The sequence below is a fragment of the Petromyzon marinus genome, chromosome 4 (genome assembly GCF_048934315.1).
Source record: "Petromyzon marinus isolate PM22_M1 ecotype Great Lakes invasive population chromosome 4, UKy_Petmar_22M1.pri1.0, whole genome shotgun sequence".
Lineage (NCBI taxonomy): Eukaryota > Metazoa > Chordata > Hyperoartia > Petromyzontiformes > Petromyzontidae > Petromyzon > Petromyzon marinus.
In genome coordinates this window covers 20,428,109-20,448,509 of record NC_133670.1, presented here as the reverse complement: position 1 = coordinate 20,448,509, position 20,401 = coordinate 20,428,109, and the positions used below count along the sequence as shown (strand labels likewise).

General features: G+C 53.3%; 1 protein-coding gene and 1 long non-coding RNA gene across 3 annotated transcripts in view; one reads left to right on the top strand and one right to left on the bottom strand.

Moving 5' to 3' along the window:
* The window catches only part of LOC116938503 (uncharacterized), a 52,155-nt gene extending 39,123 nt beyond the window's left edge, over window positions 1-13,032 (top strand). The window contains exons 2-3 of the long non-coding RNA XR_012932817.1: window positions 3,355-3,544; window positions 11,088-13,032. This is a non-coding gene — a long non-coding RNA (uncharacterized LOC116938503). The remainder of the gene's footprint in view (window positions 1-3,354; window positions 3,545-11,087) is intronic.
* Window positions 13,033-14,825: 1,793 nt separating this feature from the next.
* On the bottom strand, window positions 14,826-19,733 carry HOXA2 (homeobox A2). Of its 2 annotated transcripts, none has more exons than XM_032945643.2 (3): window positions 18,936-19,733; window positions 17,149-17,581; window positions 14,826-16,297 (listed from the first exon to the last, which is right to left on the bottom strand). In XM_032945643.2, exons 1-3 carry the CDS (start codon window positions 19,020-19,022, stop codon window positions 15,555-15,557), a joined length of 1,263 nt encoding a protein of 420 aa, XP_032801534.2. In that variant the 5' UTR covers window positions 19,023-19,733; the 3' UTR covers window positions 14,826-15,554. The 2 variants fall into 2 exon arrangements, with proteins under 2 accessions (XP_032801534.2, XP_075916015.1); XM_076059900.1 differs by lacking the exon at window positions 18,936-19,733 and adding an exon at window positions 18,483-18,838.
* Between the last annotated feature and the right edge of the window lie 668 nt (window positions 19,734-20,401).

The window sequence follows — 20,401 nt, the reverse complement described above, 5'->3', positions numbered from 1 at the left end:
CTACTCCACCCTACCCGGGGACTTTGGGGTGAAGGTTATCTTCATCCCTTGAGATTCGGGTACCAGCTTCAGGCCACGAATTGCAGGACAGCAAGTGGGATTTTGACATATCCGTACGGATTGTGCAGCCTCACCTTATGCCCTCGCGTGCCTGCTCATTTTTGCCGGGTACGGTACTCCAGTTTTCCTCCTCTCTCGGTCAGTTCAAACGCAAATAACAGGGGGCGGTCCAAACATCTAAACAAACGATTCTCCTGCAAATGGATCTTGAGACTCAGCGAGGAAGCTCTCCAGTGACTGCGTTTTTTGTGTGTGTAATTATTATCGTGTGCACCTTCAGCACACAGAGGGTGGGCGCAAACTCCCAATCCTATACCTCATTTATCTCCATGAGTCATAACAGCTTTTAAGACAGGGGTATAGGGACCTCCCGTCCACGGGTCACTGGCTCTGTCTGGGGTGTGGATTGAGTCGTTGAGAGCCGTGGTGGTGGTGCTGGTGATGATGATGGTGGTGAGAGTGATGATGATGGCGGTAGCGGTGCTGATGATGGCGGTAGTGATGATGCTCATGGTGGTGGTGATAGTAGAAGGGGAGGTGCAGTGTGTAGGTGTGCAGGAGAATCACAGGGGGTGTGTGTGTAGTGTTAGGGATCAAGGAGGGCGGTGTTGAAGAGTATACAATGGTATTAGTGTTGTAGACGGCAGAGTGTATGGTGATGTGGGGGTGGCTCTAGGGAGCGGTGGTGCAGCGGTTAGCGCGCTGCTCTACGGACCCGGCGTCCCGAGTTCGATTCCCGCTCACGGCCAACAACAGTGACGATTACCTGAACCGGTGATGGGCCTTCCCTAGGGCGACTCAGCCTGAAATGGGTACCTGGTGTGTGTATACATCACCACTGGGGAGACAAAGGCGGCCGGGCGTGGTGTTGGCCACGCACCCCTGCGTGTGCCGCTGATAGCACTTGCCCCAACAGTCTGTTACAGGCTATGCGGGGGATCTGTGTCTTTGTCGGGTGTTTGGGGTGTAGGGGTGGTGTTAGTGGAAGTGTAAGGATCTGTGTGGGGAGGTGTAGTGGTGGTGGTATTAGGGGTAGCGTAGTGGGGGTGGGGTGGGGGGCACGTGGGGTCTCGCCACTGATAGCCGGCTTATCTCGCCTCTCGTTCTGAAGGAGCTGACATCGGCTGCGTGAGCCCAGGGCGCGCGACGTTTCCCCCGACCCCAGGCGCGGCATCTCCGGCTGCAGAGAGCAGCCCTGTGAGATAGCGGTGGAAATTCCACGTTCCTAAGGCGGACGGGGAAATTGCCTGCAATTATTGACGCAATTTAGCTCACAGTGAAACCTCGGGGGTATAATGTCCGTATACCGCTACGCGCGAACACAGGCGTCGTGGAGTCTGCGTTGTTCGTGAACGTAGCGAGCATGCGATTGGTGACATTCTTCCAGTAGCGGTTGTTTAAAAAAAGAAAAACGGTGATGCAACAACCTGGGTGAGTTAATCGGGAAAAATTGAAACGATATGAAGAGTGAGAAAGATAGCGATGAAGCACGTATTGATTTGTTAAAGTGATGAAAATCCATCGCACGTGCGCGTGGCCAGCACCGCTGCAACCCCCAAATGGTGATGGTCCCCAGCTCTTGAGGTTTCACACAGCGATGGGAAGGAGTTATGATATACATAACTATATAATCACGCTTGTCACTGGCTCTGTCACTGAGTCACACGACACATTTTCAGGAGAGTCCGGCCAGGTTTTGGCAGGAGGTGGACGATGATTGCTACACTGTATGTGTAGGGCGCCGCAGTGGCGAGATGTTAACTACCTCGCCTGGTATGCAGGAGGTCGTTGGATCTATCCCGACGCCTGTTGTATACTTGGAGCTTGTATGTTCTCTGTCTCCGTGGTCGCGTGGCTTTTTCTCCGGGTCCTCCGGGTTCATCCTCCACATTTAGAACCAACCTCACGCGTTTCGAGTATTTGATCAGCCACTTCATTAGGCCATCAATTGCGACTAGGTCGCGTCTGAAAAAAGAGCTACATGACTCAGTGGGCCTTACTTGGTAAAATACAAAGTTTAGTTAAATGTATATTCCAATTAAATAATTACTGCATCGGGAAGTTTTTAGTTTTATATTTGGCAATTTTGGTTTATGCCGCCGGCACCCCGTGGCCTACTCTTGCGAAGACGTCACGGGGTCTTTAGCGCCCACTCTGAAGCAGAAGACGCGGAGTATATATATTTTTTTCATGTTGATCCCCCTTGCGGTATTTATAATTTATCGTTGATTATTCTCTCGCGTGTTACACGCCATCGAGTTTTTTTCTCGTTTGACTCAGAGTAGCGAAAAGAAAGGTTTGCATTTCATTTTCGACGATCCCCAACTCGTGAGATGACGCCACGCGAGGGGCGCCTTGAATGGGGACCTTTTAAACTCAAACTATGCGGGCCACATTCTCGAATGCCTCGGCAAAGAAGTGTTTGTCACGCGTCAATCAACCCCCACGAATTCTTTTCGATCTCATGATAGCCGGAATGGGGTGGGTGGGTGTGGTGCAGCGGTGGTTAAGCGCCACGCACTTATAAAACCACGGTTCCCTGAGTTCGCGATTCCCGGCCAATAGTTTGATATTCGTGGGGAAAAGTGGCATCCGAACCGTCAAGGAGCCGCCCTGATTCGCTCGGTGAAGTCTGTCCAAACAAATCCCCACAGCCTGGGAATTGATTATGCAATTTGAACTTTCTACTTTATTTATTCATTTTGGTGCGATGTTATCATCCTCGCCTGGTATACAGGAGGTCGGTTGGTTCGATCCCGACCCTGACGCCTGCTGCTGTATATTTGTAGTTTGCATGTTTCTCTCCCCGTGGTCGCGTGGATTTTTTTCCTCCGGGTCATCCGGGTTTTCCCCCCTCCATTCTTAGAAACATTCGTTGAGTGTATTTATATGATTTTGCTGCTCTAAATTTTTACGTGATAACCCACTTTTTTTAAGCTATAATTTGTGGCCAAGTCGCTTCTGAAAAAAATAAGTTAATACCTCAGTGGGTTTTTGTTTGTATATTTTAAGTGATTTGTTTACGTTTCCTCTACTTTGCACTCCTATGTTTTTTTTGCATTGTTTGTTGTGGTAACGTTCCGATCCGCCCCTACTGGACATCCGTAACAATTTAAGAGCTGTATAGCACATCGGATTCCTCCAGTATAAATACATATTCCGATTATGATTCTGGATTAACAAAGGGCTGCAATTATTTATAGCCGGAGTGTGCGGATGTAAGTGAACAATCCACATTTAACGTGATGGATTGCGTGTGTGTGTGTATGATCGAGTTTTTTTTGTTTGTTATAGATTTGTGTGTGTGTGTGCAGTCATTGGTGACCGGGCTGAGACCACGCATCAACTCACTGCACCCGAGGTGGACCCAGTCCAATCTCAGGCCGCAACCGGACTCGACTCTCCACACACTCGCGTCGATCTCCTCTCTCCTCCTCCCTCCTCCACCTCGCGGCCACGTGTAATTTCTGCCACGGATCCCCTGGTGAGTGCAGGCCTCCAGAAAATGTAAAGAATGGGCGGGGGAGGGACGTTGGTGGGTAGAGGGAAAGGAGGGAGTGGGGATAAGAGAGAGAGAGCCGGGAGGAGGGAGGCAAGGTGGGTGGGTGTGGGTGTGAAGCTTTTCTCCCGCAAACGGGGTGGACGCGCGTGGCGCTGATAGCGCTGTGGCGTCACGCGTGGGTGTCCTCGCTGGCGTCACGTGCGCGTGTGCCTGTGTGTGTATGTACGTGTGGGTTGTGCGTGTGTGGGGAGCGGTGGCGCAGCGATTAGCGCATTGCGCTCCGACATCGGCGACCCGGGTTCGATTCCCGCTCACGGCCAACACCAGTGGCGGTTATCTGAACCGGTGCCGGGCCTCCCCTAGGTCGACTCAGCCTTAAATGAGTACTCGTTGTGATGTTTAAAACACCGCCACACAGGAGACACAGGCGGCCGGGCGTGGTGTTGGCCACTCACCCCCTCGGGTGCCATGCGGGCCTTCATAGGCGCTCGCTAACATAACTTGCCCCAGCAGTCTGTCCAGGCTATAGGGATATATTTGCTTTTTGTCTTTGGGGGCGTGGGTAAATGTCTCTGTGTCCACTGTTACATTTGTGTAATACCGTGTGTGTGTAAGTATGGGTGTGTGTCCGTCTGCCACTGTATAACTATGTGAATAGGTGTGTGTCGACAGCTTAAAAGTGCACCTAGCCTGGCAAAAGCGCTGTGGTGATGACACCGCCACTTATCGGCGAACGGCGGTTGTTGTTGTGTGCGAATCTGTGTATGTGTCGGTGGCGCGTGTGGAGGAGCGGTGACGATGTGGTTGCGTTACTGACAAGGCGATCTTTGTTCGATTTCCAGCCACGGCTGACATCAGTGGCAAGTGGTGTTAGAAACTAGAACTTTTCCTAGGCCTTTCCTGGGTCGACTCAGCATTAAATGAGAATCTTGTATGGGGCGATAAAGGCGGATTTCTGGCTTCACATCACTTGCCACAACAGTCTGTATGCATGTCTCTAAAGAGAGATCCTTGTTTTGTATGATTGAATGAATGTGCCTGCGTGTGTGTACAGTGAGGGAAAAAAAGTATTTGATCCAAGGCTGATTTTGTACGTTTTCCCACTGACAAAGAAATGATCAGTCTATAATTTTAATGGTAGGTTTATTTGAACAGTGAGAGAGAATAACAACAAAATAATCCAGAAAAACGCATGTCAAAAATGTTATAAATTGATTTGCATTTTAATGAGGGAAATAAGTATTTGACCCCCTCTCAATCAGAAAGATTTCTGGCTGCCAGGTGTCTTTTATACAGGTAACGAGCTGAGATTAGGAGCACACTGTTAAAGGGAGTGCTCCTAATCTCAGCTTGTTACCTGTATAAAAGACACCTGTCCACAGAAGCAATCAATCACTGTATGTGAGACCGTGGTTTACAAATTACAAAGGTCAGGCTGTTATAGTCAGAAGATGCTGTTGTATTGGGGGTTTACTGATGGTGATGAATACGCCGCAGTGGTGAGATGTTAACTCCCTCGCCTGGTATACAGCAGGCCATTAGTTCGATCCTGACCCTAATGCCTATAAATTTGGAGTTTGCATATTCTCCCCGTGGTCGCGTGGATTTTTCTCCAGGTCCTCCGCTTTTTCTCTCCACATTTAGAATCAATATGCGTTGAGAGTAAATTGGCTGCAATAAATGTCCACGTGATAAGCTACTTGGTTGAGCTATGATTTGTGGCCAGGTCGCTTCTGAAAAAGAGATGTATAGCTTAGTGGGCCTTACCTGGTAAAATAAAAAAAATCACGTAGTTTAGTTTTTAGTTTAAGTAGTCGCGAGGTGGAATGGGACTCGCTGTCGATGCTGTGACTACCACTGTCGACGGGACCCCAACTCACCTGTTGCCTGCGGCGGGGTAGCGCTCAGAGTGGGGTTTGTTCTGAAGAAACCGCACATTAATTCCCAATGATTTATAGGCTCTCCAGCGTCTAACGCGATTACGAAAAATTACAGTAATTAAAATAGAATGTGCTGGCGAATTTTCTAATTAATATAAAAAAACACTAAATATTTATATATAACAAAAATTCATATAAATAAATAACCACGTGACCCTTCCCGTCACCACACGGCGACAGTCAGCAGGGCTCCGTGTGCCGACGCGGACAGCCCAGAGGTCACAGCAAATCCCATACCCCCCCCCCCACCGTCGCTAATCCACACAGGGGGTGAATAGGGCACCTGGTATCTGCGTGGCCGCCCTGATACCAGGAAGGGCGCGTGGCAAGTTTACAGAGCACAGACACCCCCCTCCCCCCCCCGTAGGGATCGCTCTAATCCAGGGACCCCTGAGCGTGGCAATTGGGACCCCACGCTGAGAGCTTGGCCCTATGGCTGATGCCCTTAATGTTCGCATGTCTTTACAGGGCCCTAAGCTGATATCCTGTCTGGGCTTTGGACCACGATGCGATCTCTTCCCTGGGCCATGATCTCACCTCTCCTAAGCGCCCTGAGCTATAGTCCACCCATCCCCCGCTAGCTTTTATACGCGAGCCCACCCATAGGTCCACCACATAGGCCCATCCCTCCCCACCTGCACGCTTGGCCAATGTTTCTGTTCGTGCTCCCAACGCCGCCGCCGCTGTGGATTCCGCCCAGCTCTGGCCGCCCGCCTCGCGCGGGTAATGTTCCGCCCGCGTGACCCACGAGCGAATTCCCACATTGTGTCTGCACCAAGGTAAATATTTACTGTGGACTCGGGCCTCATTTCCCCAGCTCTGGAGGAGAAGGCGGGGGGGGGGGCCTTCGCCACTGCCTCGCCCGGACGCAGGGGCCCTTGAAGGAGTGTGTCGGGTGTCGGGGCCGCCGGAACTCGTGGTTTCAAGGCAATTTGCGTTTCCTTTTTGCAACTGCGAGCCGGGCCCCGGTGGTGTTTACCCTCGAAATTAGTCCCGTTTCGTCACCGCCGCCAAGAGGAACGCGTGCAGAAATGTAATTTGAGGGCGGAAACATTGGACCTCTATCGGGGCCTGAACTCCTCAGTCCGCTCGTCTCTCCATCCCGACGCCCCCCTCCGTGAGCTCATCCCTCTGCCTCTCATCCCCCCCCCACTCCGTCTACCGCGTCCGTCCATCTCCTTCCAACCCCTCTTCTCTGTGCTGTGTCGCGATCGCTTGTTGGGAACAGCGCCACCAGTGTCTGATCGGCCGCTGAGAAGGAGGCAGTAGGAAACAGCAAAGCTCTGTGCCCCCCCCCCCCCCCCATCTGCTCGCGTCCAGCAGCGAGGAGGGAGCAAGTAACCGCACTCATCAATATTCCTCGCGGGGTCGCGGCGCACTCCGCACGGCACACCCGGAGCCTCCTCATCATTCCGCACCACGCGCCTCGCTCCAGCCCCGACGTGCGGCGAGCGTCCCTGGCCCATGCGCGGCACCGCGGCGGCGAGATGTTAACTCCCTCGCCTGGTATGAAGGAGGTTGTGGGTTCAATCCTGACCCTGACGCCTGCTGCTGTATATTTAGAGTTGGCATGCTCTCTCTCTCTCCCCGTGATCGCGTGCATTTTTCGCCGGGTCCTCCGGTGCTTTCTCTCCCTCCACATTTAGATTCAACTTGCGTTTCGATCATTTGGCTGCTATACATTTCCACATCATAAGCCACTTTGTTGAGCTATCATTAGTGGCCAGGTCGTTTCTGAAAAAGAGCCACAAAGCTCAGTGGGCCTTACCTGGTAAAAATGAATGAAAATAGTTGAATAGCTGCCGCGCTCACAGACGTGGCTGACGAGAGGCAGCACCCTGCAGATCGGTGCTATTGGTTTGTGCAGTGGTGGCTTGTGCAGTGGTGGCCTTTGCAGTGGTGGCTTGTGCAGTGGTGGCTTGTGCAGTGGTTGCTGGTGCAGTGGTGGCTTGTGCAGTGGTGGCTGGTGCAGTGGAGGCTTCTGCAGTGGTGGGTAGTGCAGTAAGGGCTGGTGCAGCGGTGGCTTGTGCAGCGGTGGCTTGTGCAGTGGTGGCCGTGTTGCAGTAGTGTGCCGCTGGACAGGAGCCCGTGTGTTTTTTTTTAAGCAGCAGTGCAAGTGCGCTTCATCAGTTCCTCCCCCCTTCCCGGCCCAAACTTTGTATTTGTTTTAAAGGGAAATTATTAAATAATAACGCCTCCACAAACACGCGTGAATGTACCTCTGCGTGCCTAGGGGTAAGCGCTGGCGTCTTCTCTTAATGCGTATTCCTCACGTGTGTGTGTGTCTCTCGATGCGCACGCGCGTGTATGTGTGCCATTTAAATACGTTGCATGTTTTACCAAAAAACGTCACAGTTCAGTTGCCGTGCTGACGGACGCCTCTCCCTCTCTCTTCCTGGCACGGAGCTGTCATCACCCCCTGCAATGGAATTGGCGATTACATCCCCCAGGGCAGGGCCCACCTGAAAAAGAGGTTTGAAACTCAGCGGAGGCTTCCCTGCGTAAACAAATGATATAATAATTATTAATTGTAATCATAATAAACCTACGACTCTGCATTGCAAAAAAAATGTTTTCGGAATATTGGAAATCCACTGCTGGATGATGTTGTTCTCTCCACGCCGCGTCAGTCATTTAGCAAAATATTTGACCTAATTTCGCCACCCAGCCTGGTGAGGGGTGGGGGGAAGGGGATGACATCCCTTGCCACTGATGTTAGCCGGTGTCGGGAATCGAACTCAGATGGGTAGGTACATGTTTCAGTGAACAAACCCACTGTGCCACCGCTCCCTCACCCCCATCGTATTACCTTCCTTTAAAATATCGTCCGGTTATTATTGTCCAAAAGTAGTTTTTAAATCCAACTTAACTAATACTCGCACTTTATATACTGTACACAAAGGCATCTGCTATTACTGTACCCTACAGAACATTGTCAACCCATTGATGGATAGTTGCATAGGAACGTCGTGTTAAGTCATGGGGAAGGGGGGGTTGTTTGACCATACTTCACCACAGGACTAGTTCAGATACGTGTCACTCGCCACTGACGGTATCCGTGGCCGGGAATCGAACTCATGCTGCAGGTAAATGGGGTTCATCGCGCAGTGGAACTAACCACTACGCCAACACACCGACCCACAGACCTCTACAGCGTATAATAATCCTACTAATGTAGCCATCATCGATCCACTGCTGGATGAAGGCCTCTCCAACGCCGCGGTCGCCATCGCTATCTCGCACGATCCTGCGATGTACCGACGAATCGTCCACGCACGACATTCACACGCGCTGATTTTACATAAGACACATTAAGAAAACAAAAATCTATTTTAAAAACCCAGTTGAAGCAAAGGGCACTGCTCCTATAGTCGCGCCGTTTAAATACTTGTGTGCGTGTGCGGCTCGGCATCCTCTGTGTGTGTGCGCTCCCCTAGGACGACTCGGCCTCAAATTAGTACCTGGTGCGGTGTGTAAACATCGCCACTAGGGGAGACAAAGGCGGCCCGGGCGTAGTGCTGCTGGCCACCCACTGCCTCGTGTACCGTTCCGGCCTTCATAGGTGCTCGCAAACAGCACTTGCCCCAACAGTCCGTTAAGGCTACACGGGGGATCTTTGTCTCGGAGCGGTTAGCGCGCTGCGCTATGAACCCGGCCGGCGACCCGAGTTCGATTCCCGGCTCACGGCCAACACCGGTGACGATTATCTGAACCGGTCCTGGGCCCTCCCCTAGGTCGACTCAGCCTCAATGCGTACCTGGTGCGGTGTATAAACATCGCCACTAGGGGAGACAAAGACGGTCCGGGCGTGTTGCTGCTGGCCACCCACCCCCTGCGTGTACCGTTCCGGCCTTCATAGGTGCTCGCTAACAGCACTTGCCCCAACAGTCCGTTAAGGCTACACGGGGGATCTTAGTCTTCGTGTGCGTCACAGAGGGCGACCTTCTTAAAACGAGGTGGGCCTCAAGATCACCCGAGCGGCACCAAACTCTCGCGCTGGGTCCGCGTGCGCGTAGCCTCCTTAGCGCCCGAGTCACGATCTCCACGCGACCTTGAAGCGTTGTCGCCCCTTGCGTCTGTTGCATGCAACTCGGAGCGCACCTAGCCTGGCACACGCGCCGCGGTGACGTCTCCCGTCACTGCAGTGGCGAGCGGAGTCGACTGTTGTCGTCCGTTGCATTTGTACTTTTGTTTGTGGCCTTGAGCCGTCGATAAACTTCACCCGCCCTCGAGGTGCATCTAGCCTGGCACGCGCGCTTTGTGGTGACGTCACCGTCACTGAGTCACCACCAGCGATCGTTGTGCTGCGCGCTTCGTCGCGTGTCGCCTGTGCGCGAGTTGAATCCGTGTGTACGAGTTTCTGTACATCCCTGCGTCGCTCCACTTTGTGGTACGCGTGTTTGTATACTGAACGATGTCTGCATGTGTGCAAGTGCGTGTCTGTTTATCTGTGTATATTTTATGTATATATTTGTGTGTGTATACACGTATTTACGCGAGTTTGTTCTGTATGTATACACGCTGTACGTGTCCGTGCGTGTGCGTGTACGTGTCCACTCTATGTGTTCATGTATGGATGTATATGTATTCGTACGTGTCTGTGCGTGTCGTTGCGTTCCGTCTGTCTGCACGTGTCTTCGTTTTGTACAGAGCCATACAACGACGTGTATTGGGGCGAGTGTTATGTGTTTATGCATCTAAGTCCTGTATTTTATACACATTTATATGTATTACAGTATACATGTTGTGTATGTATTAATGTGTATATACGTATGCGTGTATGTGTATGCACTGTCTTTGTATAATAATGTATATGTGTAAGCGGGTGTATACGAGTGTTTTTGTGTGTCGAGCCCCTCTAGATTTAAATGTATACTCGACTAGACTTGTGTGTACCCTTGTGTATGTAAGTGTCCTGGTGCGGTGTGTAGACATCGCCACTGGGGATACAAAGGCGGCCGGGCGTGGTGCTGACCACACCCACCCCCTTGTGTGCCGTTCCGGCCTTCATAGGTGCTCGCTCAGAGCACTTGCCCCAACAGTCTGTTAAATGCTATGCGGGGAATATTTGTCTTCGTTTGTGTGAATGTAACTCAGCATATAAGTTCATATATCTTCTCTCTCTGTGTATATATGTAACTGTGTGTACGCATTTAAGTGTCTGCATGTGTGTGTGTCTTTGTAGGTGTGCACGTAAGTGTGCTCGCTAACAGCACTTGCCCCAACAGTTTGTTCAGGCTATACAGGGGGGGGGGTCTTTGCCTTTATACGACAGTGTGCTCACTAACAAAACTTGCCCCAACAGCATGTTAAGGCTGTACAGGGGCGGGGGTCGTCTTTGTGTTTATACGACAGTGCTCGCTAACAGCACTTGTCCCAACAGTCTCTTGAGACTATACTGGGGGATCTTCGTTGTCTTTGTACTGACTGTACACACACACGTGTGTACAATCAGCATATTACATACACACACATGTGTGTGTGTATGTAATATGCGTGCGTTAAGTGCCACCCCCCCCCCACGCCCCGGCCCTTTGCGTCGTTGTCGGTCCTCCCAGCACCACCGCCCCCTCTCTCTCTGTCAGGAGGCGCAAACGCGGCCAGGGAGCGAGGAGGAATGCGCGGGCGGGACTCCCCAAGTCCTCCACGCCCGCGCCATTCACGGGCCTCGGCACAATGAGCCCAACAAAGGGGTGGTGGTGGTGGAGGGGCAGCGGCAATTCCCGGTCGCTCGACAGATGCCAGCGCATGACGCGTGAAGAGGCGACGTGTCGCTCTATCCCACTTGTCTTCTTCATCGTCGGCGTACAACGGGCTCTTCCTGAGCCTCGGGAAGTTGTCTCCAGTGCCCTCATCCCCAAACAGCAGAGTTGACATCTCGGTGGAGTCTGCGTGTTCTCTCTCCCCGTGGTCGCGTGGATTTGCCACCCCCCCCCCCCCCCCCCGAGTCCTCCGGGTTTTCCCTCGACATTTTAGAAACACGCGTTCAAAATATTTGGCTGCTATAAATTTCCCGGTAATAAGCCACTTCGTTGATCTTATCAATGGTGGCCAAGTCACTTCCGAAAAAGAGCGATACATCAGCTCAGTGGGCCTTACAGTAGTAGAATTAAAACGTTTAGTTGCGTTAAGTTCGCTTTGGCCGTTGGCTACTTCTGCCTTAGTCTTTTACACAGCCAGAGTCAACTTCATCTCAGTTCTTCAGTGTCTTCCCCCTGCCCGGAGTCCTTCAAGGAGGGAACCCTCGCCACGGGCGCGTGATTTCGCGCTATCTCCTCCACGGCACAGCAAATCATAACAATAATAAACACTAACAAACACTGATATACACTCGTAATAATATTAATAAACATTCACTCTATAAACACGGGTAACATAACGCCGAGTATATAACCGTGGATACGTATGAATGTTACCGTTGAAGATTACACATCATAATAAACTGCAATATTTACTAAATAAACTGTTATCACCCGAGGTGGGGAATATTTGTTAAACGTGAGCCGCAATGTTTGTTTCTGGGTTACGCACCAGCAACGGGGCCCGCGGATCCAAACCCGGTGCCACTCTCAGCTGCCAGCCCTGCTACTGACGATACCGATCAATTTCTTTAAGTTGAAAACTCATTTCTTTTTGTTATAACTCTTTTTGTATGTTTGTGTGTGTGTGCGCGCGTTTAGTTTGATGTCCTTCAACCAGCACCTCCGATTTAGCACGGTTGGTTACGTATGGTGCAAAAGAAGTTCCACGCACGGACGTACCCACGAAGTGGCGTCCTGAAATTGTTTCCCCTTAAACAACAAAAAACAGAAGCCCTACGCAGTGAGGAATTTACCAAATAATGCACCGCGGCACCCTGCAGTGAAGGAGACGATACGACTCAAAGATTACTGTTGTTTTTCTCCCGATTACATGAAAAAAATGATGTTATCATTTGACGCGTGTACGTAATGTGTCGAGGATAAGAGAAGGCGCTACAAGTTGTGATGAAGGCCTGTTAGTGTGAATTAGAGGGAGGGATCTATGGTGCTCAGTGTGTGCGTAGGGTGATCGCATCTGTTGGAGAGCGTGTGTGTGTGAGCGTGTGTTGTTACAGAATGCGGGAGGAGTGTGCGTTATACTCGATGTGTGTGTTCAAAGAGAGAGCGTTCTTGTGTGTGTGTGTGTGCCGGAGTGCGTTGGAGAGTGTCGGTCATTGTGAGTGTCATAAAGTGTGCGAGTCGTCGTTTGCTTCACTGCGTGATAAGTTTGTTTGCCCGTGTATATTATAGGCAGCGCATTCGTACACGTAGTATTCATACTATTTAATACTCTACGAATCTGATAGTGTGTGGTAATGCGTGCTAACGAGTTTCGAACCAGTGTGCGTGCGTTAGTGAGTCTGAGTGTACGTGGGAGTTTAAGAGAGTGTTGGGTGCTCCTTAACAGCACTAGCACTCATCACAAGTCATGTTAGAGGCGATAAGAGGATATCTTCGTGTTTTTTTAGGAAAACGTACATTATAGTATAACGTATGCCCTTCGTTTGAGCGTGCGCGTGTTTGCTATCGTGTAGTGGTAGCGCAACGATTAACGCACTGCGCTACGAACCCAACCATCCGAGTTCGATTCCCGCTCACGGCCACTAACACCAGTGACGATTATCTGAACCGGTCCTGGGCTTCCCCTAGGTCGACTCAGCCTCAAATTAGTAACTGTTTCGATGTGCAAACATCGTCACTGGGGAGACAAAGGCGGCCGGGCGTGGTGCTGGCCACCCACCCGCGCTCGTGTGCCATGCGGGCCTTCATAGGTGCTCGCTAACAGCACTTGCCCGCAACAGTCTGTTAAGACTTTTGACGGGGGGGGGGGCATCTTTATTTGTCCCATAGTGCAGTGTTGCCAGAGCGTGAGAGAGCTTCACGTGCGATGATGACACGTCGGCCATGTTGAGACGCTCCGCTCTCTCTCCCCAAACACGCACACCGCCGTGGCGCTCTGAGAACGTGGCCTGTGATTTATCGCCTCGCCTCCGTGCCAATGCCGCTTGCTCTTAACGACTTTCCCATTCAGTAGAAAAGCGCCGTGATTTATGTGCGGCTGGCGGGGTTGGCCAAACTCCCTATAAAACACCGCCGGCTTTCTAAACGCGGCCAGACCGACGCCCGTAAACGCTCGCCCCGTCGTTTAACAGCTCATATAACATCTGATTGTGCATTTCACGGAAGCGAGCTCGGTGTCGCCGGCGTCACGGACGCCCATCGGGGCAGCTGAGAGGCCGAGGCGACGCGTCCACGGCAAGAGGAGGGGGGGGAGAGTCGTCGTCAACGCGAACACCACGACACAACTCACACCATCAAGCCAGCGCGCATCTCTGCTCATAAACATCAGCCCAGCACTACATTATTACCGGCACGCGCACACACACCGGTACCAACACACACACACCCGTCATCCAGAGCACTTCAACAACACACACGCGCGCACACATAAGTCAGCACACATTTCTACCGAATAGGTTCTTACCCATGACCAGGCTGGCACGTCTTACCGCCCAACAAACTCCTTCACCATCACACACTACCCAGACAGGCACCATCCGTCAGTATACGCGCCACCATCATCACACTCACATAGGACGCAGCACACACACACCACCACCCAACACGCACGCACACCACTCCATTATCATCACACTCACGCAGCACACACCACCGCGGCGTGTCTACCCCTAACCCTGGCCGCGATTATTTACACCGCACACGACAATCGCCCACTGCCAGTGGAGATCGGTCGCTCTCGTGGGGGGGGGGGTACGCGAGAGTCGCCCCCCCCCCAAATCAACACGGCGACCGACGCCGCTTAAACTACAAACGAGCGACGAACCAGCTCACCATGCAACTTTAGTCTTTTTTTATTTGAATATGGTGTCCTTTGATTTGTAATCTATTAAAATAATTTACGGAAATACAATGCACATTCGTTTCCCCCCCACCACCCCCGCACCCTATTCACCCCCCCCCTCTTCTGCCCCCCCCTCTCCCCGGTAGGGGGCTCGATGTGGTTCTAGGTGTGTGTGGTAACACTGTCGCGGCGATAGAGGAGTCGAGGGGCTGACCCCGCTCTTGAGATGGTCGCGCTGATAAGCGAGAAAGCGGCTCTCCTCGCGCGCGCGCTCTCTCCTCTCTCTGCCTCTCTTTCTCCGCTCCTCCAGCGAGGAGGAGGAGGCTGTCTCCCCGCGGGTGAAAATTGGGAAGGATCTCGCCGAACCCAACACAAAAAAATAACCCAAAGCGACATTCATTAAATTAAAACGATTAATTAACGACACGTGGGCAAATGCGTGGTTGTAGAGCGATGAAACAACATTATGTATTATTATTTTTAAGAGAAACGCATGAAACTAGTTTTTGTGACCGAAATAAAAAAAAGTTGCTAATCATAAGTCGAAATCTATTGCGCCTACAGGCCTATATACTTATTGAATATTTTCAAAAAGATACATATAACATAATGCGTAAACTACTTTTATACAACAACTATAAATGCTTTGTAACATGTCCACTTATCCATCCCAGCTGGGGAGGGGGGGGGGGGGGTACGTGAATAGAACGAGAGCTGTGCCCGTAACGTATTTTGCCCGTGTCCAACTTGTACTCTCCGTTTGTAAACTATTAAAACTGTTCAAAATTAAACAAACAAACCAAGAAAAATGACAATAAAAGAGCCGCGGTAATTAAAAAAAAACAAAGACAAAAAACACATCGTCAGCGTCGTTCACACCCGTTCGCTTCCATCGGGCAGCGATCACCGTCCCTCGCCCCAATGAAAGTTTTTTCGTGTTTTTTTAATATTTAAGATTCTCACCTCGTCCGCCCCGCCGGTGGCAACAAACTCCGCGGGCCGCGCGGACGAACTCTGACAAAAACGAGACGCGAAGTGAACTGCGCGACGGGAACAGCATCGCCCAAGTGCTCTGTGCCTCCTCCTGCCGCTGCTGCAGTTTGCTGGTGCCCCCCAATTCCACCCATCCACCCCCCCAGCCCCCCCCCCCCCGAAACGCACCTCCACTCTCAGCAGGGCAGATTCTGCAGCTCTATGGAGTTCAGAGTCTCTTCGAGAAAGTCAAAATTGTCCGTGGAAAGGTCCAGCGTGCTCTCTAAGCCGTCCGGTAAGGCGGGCATACTGGTGGCCGTGAGCTGTAAACAGGAGTCGCCCGGGAAGACGAGGTCCTCCAGGGAAGGCATGCTCAGACTGTCGGGGCTGCTCGTCTCGGGGCTGCTGGCCGCTGCTCGCTGCTGCTGCGGCTGCGGCAGTCCGGCTCCGTCGTCCGGCCCGGGGCTCTCATCGCTGCTCGACGCGGGGGAGAGGCTGAAATTCCTGGGCGCGCCGCCGCCGTTGTTTAAGTTGTGGCCCGATTGATGGATTGGCACGTTTGATTGAACGTCGTAGACTTCCCTTTCTTGGAGCAGAGCGCCGGGCACATTGCTGATTAAGGATTGGGCGACGGACGAGTTGGAATTGGGCTCCACGCTGGGATCAGAATTCCCATTGTTATTTTTGAAGGCTTCGTCCGAGCTGTCCTGGTTCTCCTTGTACTGAGTCTGCCGCTTGTGCTTCATGCGCCGGTTCTGGAACCAAACTTTGACCTGGCGCTCGGTGAGGTCCAGCAGCGCGGCGATCTCGACGCGCCGCGGCCGGCAGAGATACTTGTTGAAGTGGAACTCCTTCTCCAGCTCGAGCAGCTGCGTGTTGGTGTACGCGGTGCGTAGCCGCTTGGAGCCACCGTTCGCACCGTCCTCGTCTAAGGAGTCATCTGAAGCGCACACGCACGCCAAAGGAGGAGGGTGGCGGATGGATGGGCGAGAGAGAGAATGGAGTGGCGACCCCAGACGCGCACCGCAGCAGCAACAATAACAACCACCACACACAGACACACAAAATAAAGACACCGCTGTACCGAGAGAGGGAACTCAAAAGTCCCATTCACTCTGTCCGAACGCGTAAACCATCGCGCGTCTTCTGCTGTAAAATGGCCGCCGCGATGGCTCAGCCGTCCCCCCCCCCCCCGTCAATAGCGAAGCGTATTTATAGATCGTCGAAGCCTGGCCATTATTTACTAACTGTCAAACATTTAATTGAATAAACAGTCATTTCTAGAGAGTTGGCGAGAACACCCCCCCCCACCACCACCACCATCGTTACCACCACCACCAACCAAGCAACCAACCACCCCCCACACTCTGGTCAACCCCACAACTAAACTCAACTCTTCCACATCAAAAACAACAACTTTTTAAGCCACCGGCTGCCAATCAAGGCGGCCTTATCAGTTGTCGCGAGACGGAGGGGCTCCAGATAGCGCGCGAACAAGAGGAAGAATAAATAAAAAGGGGGGGGGGTGTGTGTCACGGCACGACGACGATATTTACCAAAACAAACTCTCATAATAATCACGTCAAAACAAACTCTCGTAATAAACACGTCAAAACAAACTCTCATGATAATCACATCAAGGGCCGTCTCACGAAGTCGCTTCGCCGTGACGCTCGCGCGGCGATCCGGCGCACAGAGGGCGAACGAACGAGAGAAGAAGAAGAAGAGGAGAGAGAGCTGACGGAGCTCAACAACAACAACAAAAACGAGCGCAAGTCCGTCGAAGCTGACCTGTCGGCGAGACGGGCCCGGCCACCGACGATGGCACTGGAAGCGCGGGCTGTAGATGCTGCTGCTGCTGATGCTGCTGCTGTTGCTGCTGCTGCTGCTGCTGTTGTTGTTGTTTCTTGGACGATTTTTTCTCCCTCATCCACGGGTACTCGGGAGGCTGAGCGGGCGACGGGAGACGGCCGGAGGGAGCCGGCCGCGCCCGGCTCGCTGGCCGAGTGCCGTGCTGCAGCAGAGCCGGGATGATGGACTCGAAAGGAGGAGGAGGACTGAGTGTCGTCGGGGGTGAAAGCGTCGAGCTCTTGATTGATGAACTTTGAAATGTCTCGGCGGCGACAGGGGGAAAGGCTGTCAGGCACTCGGCGAGCGAGGGCTGGCTGTTGATGAACCCAGTTTCCCGCTCAAACTCGTAGTTCATCGCTGCCTTGACGGAGCACTGAGCGAGGAGGGGGGGGGGTGTAAGCGCAGCACGACGTATTTCTTGACACACACACACAAAATAAAAATGTAATTTTTAAAGGAAGGTCTGTATATATTTTTTTTGTCCTTTTTTTTCCTCTCTCTCGCCTCCTTTCCCCCCCCCCCCCAGGTCTTAATTCCACTGATTACGGCCGTATGGGGACTGCGGCTATTTTAAAACTATTGAATTCGCCGAGACAACGTTGAAATCGGAGCGATTGCGCCGGTCACGTGGGCGCGCCCAGCCAATAGGCGGCGGGCGGCGCAATGGAAGGGAGCGCATTGTCTGAGGCGTGATTGATCCACAAGGCAGCCGCACGGGGAAACGCCTCGTCGGCCTCCTCCTCCTCGTCGTCGTCGTCGTGGTGGTTGTTGGTATTAGTTCTTGAAGATAACGCACCGTCGTCTAGGATACATCTACGACGACGACGACGTCGAGGTCGACGCAAAGAAGCCGGCCCCGTTTAGATTCGCCTCATAAGGACGCGTTGTTGTTGTCGTCGGCATCATCATCATCCTCCTCCCGTGTGGGCACGGCGCATGCCTCCCCCCCACCACCACCACCAACACTAAATCATAACGCCAACGACGAGCGCCCCACAGCCATTAAGTAGAGGCGACCGCGACCATTAATCAGCAGCAAAAGTTGTGACAAATCCGCGGGTCCGCAGGCGTCCTAAGAACACGAGGAGTCTCCCCACGTCCCCTCCCCACCACCACCACCCACCACCACCACCCACCACAACCACCACCACGGCGACGTCTACCAACCACGACTCCTCCACCACCCCTCTCTACCTCCCCGGTACAAGCCGCGGCGATACACGGCCCAGATAAACCGAGAGGTCCCCCACCACCACCACCGCCGCCGCCCCCACCTCGCACAGATGCATTTAGCGGTGTAATTTGATGTTAAAGATGTTATCACGGCAGCAGCGGCGGCTTTGGGGTTGCTCGTGGGCATCGGCCGCGTGCTGAAGGCGGCTGCCGGCGGTAGCAGCGGCGGCGGCGGCAGGGAGAGACCTCCCCCCGTTAACTCAGTAAAAAACAACAACAACAACAAAATGAAAAGTGGTGGTGGTGAGGGGGGGGAGGGCGTCGATTAGAGAAACCGTGAGAAATTAAATAATAGAAATGTACTAAACGCGTCTGCGATAATGGAGTAAGCGAGGTCGTGGCCGAGTTGGCCGCGTCAAGCGGCGGTGTTGCTGAGGGAGGCGGCGGAGGATGAAGAGGAGGAGGAGGAGGCGGGGGAGGCGGCGGCGGCTGCGGGCGGGTGGGGGGAATGTCAATGATGGATTTATGGATCCGCGATACAGGTCACATTTTACCTTTCTCTCATCATTCCACGGCCGCCGTCTTCGTTCGGCGCGCAGTGTGCGCAGCCGAGGAACGCGACACGTGCGTGAGGAGGTCATGAGGAGGAGGAGGAGGGAGGAGGAGGAGAAGGAGGAGCGGCCCTGCTCCTGTTTTACTCATAAACGCGCCACATGCAGTCTCAAAGCTGCCCCCGTGTCGTGGGCCAGGTTCACCCCGGGGTCACACAAATAAAACGTGCGGCGAGGCCGCCTCGCTCTGGGGCAACGACTTTTCAATGAGGGCGCCTGCGGGCGCCTTTATTCGCGATCACAACGCACGCACGCACACCGCGGTGTGCTCCGCACGTTCTACGAGGGTCAGGATGTTAGGATGCGGTGTGGTGTTGTGGTGTTGTGTGTGTGTGTGCATGTGTCGGCGCTGTGTGCGCCTGTGTGCGCGCACGTGGGGTGTGGTGTTGTGTGTGTGAGAGAGCGCGTATTGTTGCAGTCGCAGGACTGGTCTTTCCGGAGCCCCTCGCTATCAATCTTCCCGGCCGGGCGAGCCTTGACAGCTCTTGCCCTGCACAAATACTCAGGAATTCAGCGGTCCCTATCAAAATACTGGCCGGGCTGCAACCGGACTCGTCTTGAGGCGCGCGCGAAACACAAACCCCCGTAGATGCGAGTGAGAGAGAGAGAGAGCAGGGCTCTGGCAACGGCGGTCTCGACCGTGTGTGTTGATGTCTAGCGGGGCCTCCGCGCGGCCGAAGCGGCCCGACCACGGCACCGAGGCCCGGACGGGGTCCGCGCGACCCGCGGCTGCCTCCACTGCGTGCGGGGGGAGAGGCGGAGGGGGGAGGAAGCCCCGCGTGTGGGCGGCCTGGAGGGCATCGTCGCCCGGGGGGGGGGACGGGGGGGGGAACGATTGTGGCCGGAATCCCGGTAACCTTTGTGCGGGAAGTTTGCGCGTGGGTGTGCGGGACTCTGTTATCTCCCGCGCCGAACGCCACCGCCGCCGCCGTCGCCGCAGCAGCGGAAGAAGCCGAAGCCGCCGCCCGCGCATAAAGAGATGTAGAGTTTAAATAGTGGCGAGAGGCGCGACTTTGGGAGTCGCGAGAGCCCCCGGACTCATGGAACAGGGGCCAAGAGACCGCGGTCACGCGGGCCGGGGTGGGGGGTGGGTCCGCTCCGTTGTTCCGCGCAGGTGAGTGTGGCTGTGGAGGTGCGAGCAGGACTCGGAGGGATTCCGTGATGCGCCAAGAAGGAGACGAGAGGAGTGTTTAAAATGTAAACAAGTGAGGACAATGTGATGTCGTTTGTGTGTGGTGGCGGTGGTGGGCGGTGGGGGGGGGGGTGCGCATTTATCGTCCCCACGTTTACATGTCGATGGGAGTGGCTGCGTCCTTTGTGTCGTGCCGCGACTCTTGCGCCGAATTACGGCGAAAAATAAAATTAGCAATCGTTACGTCGGTGTTGATCGTTGCTGTTTTATTATTACG